The sequence below is a fragment of the Rhinopithecus roxellana genome, chromosome 1 (genome assembly GCF_007565055.1).
Source record: "Rhinopithecus roxellana isolate Shanxi Qingling chromosome 1, ASM756505v1, whole genome shotgun sequence".
NCBI lineage: Eukaryota > Metazoa > Chordata > Mammalia > Primates > Cercopithecidae > Rhinopithecus > Rhinopithecus roxellana.
In genome coordinates, this window is record NC_044549.1 from 21,529,233 (window position 1) to 21,541,354 (window position 12,122).

Consider the following 12,122-nt stretch of genomic DNA (forward strand, 5'->3'; position numbering starts at 1 on the left):
CCAGCTACTGTGTTATCATCTCAGATTTTGCTTATTTTGTTTTTTAATCTTGTTTTGAGCATTGACCTTGATGAGAAAACATACTCGGGTATGATAGATGGGCAAGGCTACCTTTCAGTGACTAACAGCTCTGCTAAAACAATCTACCTCTGTAGTTTTACCAACCCTATCTCCCACCCCCAAATATAAAACAAAACCACAAAACTGCCACTTAGACCAAGCTTTTTCAACCTAGGCACTAACCTCTTAGAGCTGGCCAGAACTTTAGTGGAGAGTTAACCCAATAATTATTAGCAGTTGAGACAAACAAAGTTCAGAAGTGTGAGGTAAATTATCCAAAGCCACTCTGCTTGTTATAACAGCAACTGACAAAATTTACAAAACATGCTTACTCTGTGCTACAGTCTATATTAGCTTCTTTTTTTAAAATTTAATGTTTTTTTTTTTTGAGATGGAGTCTTGCTCTGACTCCCAGGCTGGAGTGCAGTGGCGTGATCTTGGCTCACTGCAACCTCTGCCTCCTGGGTTCAAGCAATTTTCTGCCTCAGCCTCCTGAGTAGTTGGGATTACGGGTGCCCGCCACCACGCCTGGCTAATTTTTGTATTTTTTGTAGAGACAGGGTTTCACCATCTTGGCCAGGCTGGTCTTGAACTCCTGACCTAATGATCCACCCGCCTCGGCATCTCAAAGTGCTGGGATTACAAGCGTAAGCCACCACACCCAGCCTACATTAGCTCCATTATATGATTCAGCCATAGTCTTTACAATGCTTCTGAAAGATTATTCTCTATTTTATAAATGAGAAAAGTAAAATTGAGATAATTTAAACTACTTACCCACAACTATTCCACAATGAGTTGTGTTGAATTTGAACCCAGGTCTGTCTGACTCAAAAGTAAGTAGGTATTCTTTCCCCACATCATGCTGCCTCTCAGGTGAAGGCTGATCTTTCCTAGAACACAGACTTTAGCATCCTTGTCCGAGACATTTTTCAGCTTAGAGCATTGGCACTGTAACCTTTTCCTCACTAGAGCTGGCATCACTTGGGAGGAGTTATAGGCAAGATAGTGACTCAGAGGCCCGTGCTGAGTGTGAGAAATGCGCTCCCTTAGGGAAATGAGTGTGAGGGTTAGCAGCTGTGAGAACACGAGGATTAAAACATTTGTACTCCATTAGTCCCTTTGGAGTCCTAACACCTGGTTGGAAGACAAAATCTTCAATCGGAATTTGCCATCGTGAACATACATTTTTAAACTTAAGCTTTTTCTGCAGGAAGGATACTAAAATAATTCTTCAACGTGCACCACATAACTGATGGCTAATGTCAACGGATCATCATTAAGTATGAGTCTTTAAAGGTCAACGCTGAGAAAGTTCTAGCTAATGAGACATTAGCAAAATTACTAGCAGCTGACCATAAAAGAAAGGAGCAAAAACTTAAAATGTTAACCAGGAGTGAGAACATTCATGATGTGAGCGAAAAAAAGGACATAGGAACTTAGAGGATCTATGAAATGTGAATCATGTTTTATCACGTCATTGCAGGGCTCTGGAGCCCATTAATATTTATTAATAACCACCCGGGAAAATAGTATTTTTCCTATTGCCCCTCTAATCTAGTATAATCTTAGATAAATTTTGACAGAAATTTCATATGAATGTTAATTTCCAAAATGGCAAAAGGAGGGTTTTGTTTTCTTTTGCATGGAAAACCAGTGACTTGAAAACATCTCTGTCAATACTTAATAGAAAGATAATAGATATTAAAAATAAATGTAAAAAATGGTTATAAATGATTACTTAGTGGACGTGCTAGTCCTCAGGTCACTAAATGTTAGCTTGAATATTTCTGAATAATCAACAGCTTCTCAATTCAATGGTAAAATGAAAAATGATGGTAAACATATCATTAAACAAATGAAATGTGTCAGACAAGGCTGTACTTAATATTTGTTTTGAAACTGAGGGTAATTCACTGTGTTTGGGTGTAGTTCCATGCAACTGAAAAACATACCACTACCTTATTACAAAAGAAAGTAAGAGCAGGAGCTGTAAGTGATGCTTTTTTTTTTCCCCCCATGAAGAAATAAAGATTCTTTGCTCTTGTATAGCACTTTGCACTCAAGGGACTTCAATTCATCACTTTACAGTTACAAATACACTAAACCGCCACAGCATATCTGTGAAAAATATACCTATTACAGATGAGCAGAGTTGAGATTTATTGCACAGTAAAGTGATATCAGAAAGGGAAATGAATAGAGATGCAAATTTTAAACATACAGCTTGTGGCAGACAGGATAATGCTCCAACAAAGCTTGTTTATATCCTAATCCCCAGAACCTGTGAAGATGTTAGGTTGCGAGACAAGGGAGAATTGAGGTTGCAGATGGAATTACAATTGCTAATCAGCTGATTTTAAAATAGGGAAAGTATCCTGGATTATCCAGATGTACTTACTGCAATCACAAGGGCCTTTAAAAGTAGAAGAGGAGGCTGGGTGTGGTGGCTCACACCTGTAATCTCAGCACTTTGGGAGGCTGAGGCGGGTGAGATCACGAGGTCAGGAGATTGAGACCATCCTGGCTAACACAGTGAAACCCTGTCTCTACTAAAAATGCAACAAAATTAGCCGGGCGTGGTGGCGGGTGCCTGTAGTCAAAGCTACTCCGAGGCTGAGGCAGGAGAATGGCGTGAACCCGGGAGGCGGAGCTTGCAGTGAGCCGAGATCACGCCATGCATTCCAGCCTGGGAGACAAAGCGAGACTCTGTCTCAAAACAAAACAAAACAAAACAAAACAAAACAAAACAAAACAAAACAAAACAAAACAAAAAAAGTAGAAGAGGAAAGCAGGAAAGGAGGCCAGGGTAATGTGATGGTGATGGTGATGGTGATGTGATTGTGATGTGATGATGTGATGTGATGATGTGATGTGATTGTGATGTGATGTGATGTGATTGTGATGTGATGATGTGATTGTGATGTGATTGTGATGTGATCTGATGTGATTGTGATGAGATGATGTGATGTGATTGTGATGTGATTGTGATGTGATGTGATGATGTGATGTGATGTGATGTGATTGTGATGAGATGATGTGATTGTGATGAGATGATGTGATGTGATGTAATGTGATTGTGATGTGATTGCGATGTGATGATGTGATGTGATTGTGATGATGTGATTGTGATTGTGATGTGATTGTGATGTGATGATGTGATGTGATTGTGTTGTGATGATGTGATTGTGATGTGATTGTGATGTGATGATGTGATGTGATTGTGTTGTGATGATGTGATTGTGATGTGATTGTGATGTGATTGTCATGAGATGATGTGCTGTGATGAGGTGATGTGATTGTGATGATGTGATATGATTGTGCTGTGATGTGATGATGTGATGTGATGTGATGTGACTGTGATGTGATTGTGATGTGATGATGTGATTGTGATGTGATGTGATTGTGATGTGATTGTGATGAGATGATGTGATGTGATTGTAATGTGATTGTGATGTGATTGTGATGTGATGTGATGTGATGATATGATGTGATGTGACTGTGATGTGATTGTGATGCGATTGTGATGTGATGTGATTGTGATGTGATTGTGATGTGATGTGATTGTGATGATGTGATGTGATGTGATGATGCGATGTGATGTGATGATGCGATGTGATTGTGATGATGTGATTGTGATTGTGATGTGATTGTGATGTGATGATGTGATGTGATTGTGTTGTGATGATGTGATTGTGATGTGATTGTGATGTGATGATGTGATGTGATTGTGTTGTGATGATGTGATTGTGATGTGATTGTGATGTGATTGTGATGTGATGTGATTGTGATGATGTGATGTGATGTGATGATGCGATGTGATGTGATGATGCGATGTGATTGTGATGATGTGATTGTGATTGTGATGTGATTGTGATGTGATGATGTGATTGTGTTGTGATGATGTGATTGTGATGTGATTGTGATGTGATGATGTGATGTGATTGTGTTGTGATGATGTGATTGTGATGTGATTGTGATGTGATTGTGATGATGTGATATGATTGTGCTGTGATGTGATGATGTGATGTGATGTGATGTGACTGTGATGTGATTGTGATGTGATGATGTGATTGTGATGTGATGATGTGATGTGATGATGTGACGTGATTGTGATGTGATTGTGATGTGATGTGATTGTGATGTGATTGTGATGTGATGTGATTGTGATGTGATTGTGATGAGATGATGTGATGTGATTGTAATGTGATTGTGATGTGATTGTGATGTGATGTGATGTGATGATATGATGTGATGTGACTGTGATGTGATTGTGATGTGATTGTGATGTGATGTGATTGTGATGTGATTGTGATGTGATGTGATTGTGATGATGTGATGTGATGTGATGATGCGATGTGATGGTGATGTGATTGTGATGTGATGTGATTGTGATGTGATGATGTGATGTGGTGATGCGATTGTGATGTGATGATGTGATGTGATGTGATGTGATGTGATTGTGATATGATGTGATGTGATGTGATGTGGTGATGTGATCTGATTGTGATGTGATGTGATGTGATGATGTGATGTGATTGTGATGTGATGTGATGTGATTGTGATGTGATGTGATGTGATGATGTGATTGTGATGTGATGTGATTGTGATGTGATGATGTGATGTGATGTGATGTGATGTGATTGTGATGTGATGATGTGATGTGATGTGATTGTGATGTGATGTGATATGATGTGATGTGATTTTGATGTGATGTGATGTGATTGTGATGTGATGATGTGATGGGATGATGTGATGTGATTGTGTTGTGATGTGATTGTGATGTGATGTGGTGATGTGATTGTGATGTGATTTTGATGTGATGATGTGATGTGATGATGTGATGTGATTGTGTTGTGATGTGATTGTGATGTGATGTGATGTGGTGATGTGATGTGATTGTGATGTGACTGTGATGTGATGTGATTGTGATGTGATGTGATGTGATTGTGATTTGATGTGATTGTGATGTGATGATGTGATGTGATTGTGTTGTGATGTAATTGTGATGTGATGTGGTGATGTGATTGTGATGTGATGTGATTGTGTTGTGATGTGATTGTGATGTGATGTGATGTGGTGATGTGATGTGATTGTGATGTGACTGTGATATGATGTGGATGTGATGTGATGTGATGTTGTGATGTGATGTGATGTGATTGTGTTGTGATGTGATTGTGATGTGATGTTATGTGATGATGTGATGTGATGATGTGATGTGATTGTGATGTGATGTGATGTGATGTGATGATGTGCTGTGATTGTGATGTGATGTGATGTGATGATGTGATGCGATGTGATTGTGATGTGATGTGATGTTGTGATCTGATGATGTGATGTGATGATGTGATGTGATTGTGATGTGATGTGATTGTGATGTGACTGTGATGTGACTGTGATGTGATGTTGTGATGTGATTGTGATGTGATGATGTGATATGATGTTGTGATGTGATGTGATGTGATGATGTGATTGTGTTGTGATGTGATTGTGATGTGATGTTATATGATGATGTGATGATGTGATGTGATTGTGATGTGATGTGATGATGTGATGTGATGTGATTGTGATGTGATGATGTGATGAGATTGTGATGATGTGATGTGATGTGATTGTGATGTGATGTTGTGATGTGATGTGATGTGATTGTGTTGTGATGTGATTGTGATGTGATGTGATGATGTGATGTGATTGTGATGTGATGTGATGATGTGATGTGATGATGTGATGTGATTGTGATGTGTTGATGTGATGTGATGTGATTGTGATGTGATGTGATTGTGATGTGATGTGATGTGGTGATGTGATGTGATTGTGATTGTGATGTGATTGTGATGTTATTGTGATGGGATGTGATTGTCATGTAATGATGTGATGTGATTGTGATGTGATGGGATGTGATTGTGATGTGATGGGATGTGATTGTGATGTGATTGTGATGTGATGTGATGTGGGCTTGACCCACTGTTGTTGACTTTGAGGTGGAAGAGAAATGCAGTAGCCTCTAAAAGCTGGAAAAGACATAAAACCAGATTCTCCCCTGAGAGCCTCTAGAAAGGAATGCAGCTCTGCCCACACCTTGATTTTAGCTCAGTGAGATCCATGTTGGATTTCTGACCTACAACTGCAAGATAATAAATCTATAATGCTTGAAGCCACCAAATTTGTAGTAATTTGTTTTAGCAGCAGCAGGAAACTAATGTATGGCTGCTTAATCAATTAGGAGCAATTAATGCAAACACAGTCACGGAAGACTATAAATAACCAATTTAAACAATCAAAAAATAACATTTAACCTGGAATAAAAGTTCATTTTTGAAGTAATAAAAGCAGAAGCACACAAATTTCTTGGCTTAAGGAAATATGGAAAAGGAAATATGTACGAGGAATGTTTTTTCATTTCCACTAGAATACTAGAAAAGGAATTAATAAAAAGAACATATTGATCTACAATATGAGGTAAGAGTTTTAAAAATAATAATTGGAATAGCCTTCTAGGAGTTGTGGAATCTTTGTCCCTAGGTTCTTTGAGATGCACGGTGACCTAACTATTTTATCTGCCCTAAATGACTTCAACAGCTACTTTCCTGATGACGGGACTTAGATTAAACAATCTCTCATGTCCTCTTCTAACCTAAATATTCTACACAGACTGAAGTCTATTCAGTTCTGTGGCACAAATGTTTAGTGCCTATCTACTTACTGTAAATTATTTTGATAAGAATAACCAAAGAATAAGACATAAGCTTAACTTTAAGAAGTTTTCAGCATTATAGTTAACCAAAGTAAATAATCAAGCATATTTCAGCTAGACTAAAAGAATCATAAGGTATAGATAAGTGATATATAGATAAAAACCCATTAAATATATAAAAATCAACGCATTCTTATTAGCCCTAAAAAAACCCAACCAACAAACACTGTCACTGGTCATCTTTGGAAATAATCAGAGCATCGACTTATAACAATGAAAATTTAGCCTGCCTTTCTTATTGAAAGTAATGGCAAAAACTGCAATAACTTTTGCACCAACCTAATAAAACCATGGAAAATAAAAAAGCAGATAAGAGAAATTTCTTCTTTATCATTGGCTAAAATAGGGAGAAAGAATAATAGAATGAGAAAATTGCTATTTATAACTCCTGAATAAAATAATAGATCTGGGCAATCAAAAGATCTATTTCACCTAATGGCTAAACCATTAGGTGAAAATTTGATGGAGAATTTTATTGTGAGAGACCAGGTTGAGGCCACCCAAACACATCAGTCTTAGGATCACTAAATGGGACAGGCAGCCATGATGCACCTCTTTTTGTGAATCAGTAGGAAATACATAGTCCCACCTATAAAGTATTACATTTCCTCCTTCCCCCAAATTCAAACCTAACACAGCCTCTAGATCTAATTACATCTTCATAGGAAATACAGGGCATAGGAGGAGCCAGCTCAAAAAATACAGAATGGAAGCAACCAGTTCCATATGCTATCATATAGAATATGGACATTCTCTGTGATAAATGACCCAATTTCTCTAGAAATCAATGACATTTAAAAAGACAAGGTAGACAGGATTGTTACAGAATAAAAGACACTTAAGAGGCATAATCAAATATATCATATAGAGCTGTTTGGATCCTGATTGACACAAACCAACCCTAAAAAGACATTTTTAAGATCACCAGAGAAATTTAAATATGGACTAGGTATAAAATGGTATTATGGAATTATTGTTAAAATGTGATAAAGGCATAGTGTTATTAAAAATATGTTTCCTCTGTTAGAGATGCATACTGAACATGTTTAGATAAAGAAATGTGATACCTGGTTATGCTTTAAATACCCAAGCAATGAATACCGTATGTATTAAAGAGTACACAGAACAAGATTAGCAAAACAGTGATATATATTCAAGCTGCATGCTGAGATATAAAGGTTCATTTTAATACTCTTTCCTTGGTTGTCTGAAATTTCCCATAATAAAAAACTTTAAAGAATGAACATACTATAAATAAATGAAAGTCTTCCTAGTCCGTTTAATCAACTTTCATTATTGATACAGTGAAAGGTTAAAATATTTGTGCAATAAGTTTTCTTCAGTTTTCTGAATGTATTATCAGTAGTAATTTGACTTCTATTACTTTAAGATTGAACATTTTTCACCTCATATGGAAAAAGAACTTACAACTGACCAAAATCTCATTTTATATAACAAAAACATCTATCATAAATAAAATATTACTCCTAACGCTCAATGAAAAAAAGGGGGTAATATGTCATCTGTTTCTACTTGTGTGGGGGCAAACACACAGCTTCCAGTCACTTTTTATAGTAAAGTGTGAATAGAGTGGAGACTTCTTTATGGTTTTTGTGGTCAAGGTTAGTGTTACATTTGTCAGAAATGCTTACTTCTCAGTTTTTTGGTAACAAACTAGTAGATTTGCTTTAAAGTGTTTCTCTTATGTAAAATCTAGTTTAGACACATAATTAACAATATTACTCTGTTGCCAGATTTTGAAGTCCAACAGGGACATCTCCATGAGAAACAAGAGGCTACAGGACAAAATAGATTCATCTTCAACTTTCCCTGCATATCATCAGAGCTGATATAAACTAATTGAATTTATAGGATAAAATTCTGAAACTCATAGGAAAGCTCCTAAGCAATAATCCTAGCAGTGGAACAAAATATAAACCTCATATTATACTATCCAGAATGCCTTTAAAAGTATTCAAAACAATAGAGGATCCTTTAAATATTTATTTGTTTATTTATTTATGAGACAGAGTCTCACTCTGTTGTACAGGCTGGAGTGCAGTAGTGCTATCACGGCTCACTGCAGCTTCAACCTCCCCAGGCTCAAGAGATCCTCCCACTTTAGCCTTACAAGTAGCTGGGACTACAAGGCATGAACTACCATGCCTGGTTAATTTTTGTATTTTTTGTACAGAGGGGATTTCATCATGTTGCCCAGGCTGTCTAGAACTCCTCGACTCTAGTGATCCGCCCACCTCAGCCTCCCAAAGTGCTGAGATTACAGATGTGAGCCACTGATGTGTGCCAAGCTTTAAAAAAATCATTCTTAAATGGTTTTATTTGCAAATAATTTTTATGGAGAAGGCTCAAAAGTGACCCACATCCTCAATTTACATTTTAACATAATTTAAAACATTTTTAAAGAAATATAAAATTTTATAATACATAGAAAAACTTTAATCTTTTTCTCTGAAATACTTCAATTTTTAAAAATATAATACATTTCCTTTCTTTTTTAAATGTAGCTTTTCATGAAAAGACACTCAAAATGCTGTAGTTGTACTATCAAAACAAGTATGATACAGCAGGAAGGAAAACTAGTCCACATAAAATACGATACAGAGATTTAATCCCAGACATTTCATCTACTTTTTTCCTTGTGAATTTTTGAGTTATATGGCCAGGGACAATGAAGATAACTATTTCTGCATGTAATAATTTTTTTAACGTAAAGAATTATGCTATGAGTTGCAAAAATTATGAAGATGTCTTGTAATGCTACCATTTGATTAAGCTAAGGATGCAGAAAAAATCGTTCTTGACATCAAGATTTGTAGGTCATGTTACACCCACCACCTCTTGCCTCCTTTCCTTCCCAGCCCGAGACCCAAACAGCTTACCAACTATAGCCTCTGTGAATTTCCCTTCAGCGGGAAGAGGGAAGTACTGGTTTGGTGATACATTGCTGCCGTATCCCAGGAGAAGACCTTCAAGCTTTACATTTGGACTTGGACGCAGGAACTTCAAGAGGATGGAGTCACTTGTGGTATTGATGTGAACTTTCAGGTTTGGCCTTTTACCTAACAACGGGAATGAAAACACCAATGGCTGTTACTTCCCCTTTTTAGCATCCTACCCAAATTCCCAGCAAGTGTTGGTGACTAGAGGAATTGTTCTTGAAAAACATGTTGTCTACTTTGCTACTCAGTATCACAGCACACACCCCCAAATGCCCAAAATGAAGCTTAATAACATAGAGTAGCCTAGAATAAAAAGTATATCTTACCGTTCAATACTTAGTAGTTTATTACTGGGCAGGTAGATGGAATTTTGGCTATTCAAAGTTGGTCAGAACCTTTGCTTTATACACACTGTCTGGGTATGGTGAAAGGACCTGAAATTTCTTATTGGTAAAATTGAATTACTACAGCTCAAAAATGCCCAGCCTCCTCTATGAGGCTTTCCAGTGCCACATCCACAAGTCTTACTCATTGACAGAGTTGGAAAGGGAGCAAAGAAAAAATGTTTTTGTCTTAGGAGTAACTGAGATGGTAGAATAGGGATTGCTGGAAGGCAGAGAATGGTTGAGGAGAAAAATGATTAGTTTGATTGGGAGTACATCTGGGAGTACATGGAGATGCCCAGTAGTGAGTGGGATTTCTAAGTGTGATACTCAGGATGGGGGTACAGACCCATCTGGGTGTCATTAGCTTATAAGGGATAGCTGGATGAACTTTCCCAGAGAGACTGTCAAGAATGAGAAGAGAGAGCTTAATCAAATTCTCAAGACATTTATTTTTAAACTACTAAGGCAACAGAGGCAAATAATTATGCTAACCAAAGATCTTGACCAAGCGGTGAGGAAACACATTGTCTTTTGCCTTTGCAGCCAGAAGGAACCAGGTTCAAACCCCACTTCTGTGACTCTGGCATCCCACTGAAGATACTCAAGCCTTATCTTCCTGGTTTCTAAGTGATACATAACATTTACCTTCTTGCTGAGTTATTTACAAAGGTTAGTGTATTAGTCTGTTGTTGCACTGCTATAAAGAAATATCTGAAAAGGCATAATTTATCAGGAAAAGAGGTTTAATTGACTCATGGTTCCTAAGGCTGTACAGGAAGCATGGCTGGGGAGGCCTCAGGGAACTTTCATGGCAGAAGGTGAAAGGAAAGCAGGCAAGTCTTACATGGCCAGAGCAGGAAGAAGAGAGAGAAGGGGAAGGTGCCACACACTTTTAAACAACCAGATCTGTGTGATAGTGAACTCTATCACAAGACAGCACTAGGGGGAGGGTGCTAAACCATTAGAAACCACCCTTGTGATCCAATCACCTCCCACCAGGCCTTACGTCCAACATTGGGGATTACAATTCATCATGAGATTGAGATAGAGCCAAATCATATCAGTCAGTTAATGTAAATGGCACAACCTTAAAGCTGGCACATAGTAATTGCTCAACAAGTGCTTACTAATACAGGTCCACAGTTCTTTAGCCATGATTCAGAAATCAAAAAACTTTGTAGTTTTTTTTTGGTCTTTTTTTTTTTTTTGGAAGTTTGTCTCAGATTCATCTGGCAACACATCCCAGTCAGAACCATCCTGAGGCCATTCAATCTTTATTTAATCTACTAGGGTGACTATTCATGTGTTTCATTGAAGGAATGTGTTCAGTTAAATGGTGTTGATCAAGACCCCACTGAAGAAGTTATATAATATATAATCTTGGCATCCTAGTTATTTTCTAACCCTCCTCTCCAAATTTCTGAATTCCAAAACATGTCTGGCCCCAGGGGTTTTAGATAAAGGATTGTGAACCTGAATTATGTTTCTTCTTTATTCTCCAAAGATTTAATATTTAAAAAACATTTTGACTATTGAAAAGACTGAATTTACCAACTTAATAATTCACAATCTATTTCTCATTAATCAAAGACTTAGCCTGTACAAATACCAATCATCACTTTTGTACAGCATGTGCTCCCCAGCATCATCACACTTAATTTATTCTATGCCACCCAAAATCAGCCTGCACAGCCTCAATATAACCACAGAAAATGATTCAATTAGGCCTTTGGAAAAAGAAAAATAACCCTTTCTTGGACACCAGGTTGTGAGGATTATTCATACCTCAGCAGCTAAGGCTATAGTTTGAATGTATGTGCATAGTACTTTTTACTTTCCAAGAACTTGATGACATTTTTACAAACTTCTTGAATCTCAGACTGCTATTGTTACACTGTGGCGAAATTAAAACCCAGAGATACTGAGTGACCTATCCAAAATCTGAAAAGGGACCTTACAAAT

At 37.3% G+C, this 12,122-nt stretch overlaps 1 protein-coding gene across 21 annotated transcripts in view; it reads right to left on the reverse strand.

Annotated features, from left to right (window-relative positions):
• The window catches only part of ABI3BP (ABI family member 3 binding protein), a 260,542-nt gene that overhangs the window by 178,485 nt on the left and 69,935 nt on the right, over positions 1-12,122 (reverse strand). For all 21 annotated transcript variants that reach the window (XM_030940138.1, XM_030940197.1, XM_030940157.1 and 18 more), the window contains exon 2: positions 9,715-9,894. In XM_030940138.1, the coding sequence (XP_030795998.1) occupies positions 9,715-9,894 (180 nt within the window). The remainder of the gene's footprint in view (positions 1-9,714; positions 9,895-12,122) is intronic.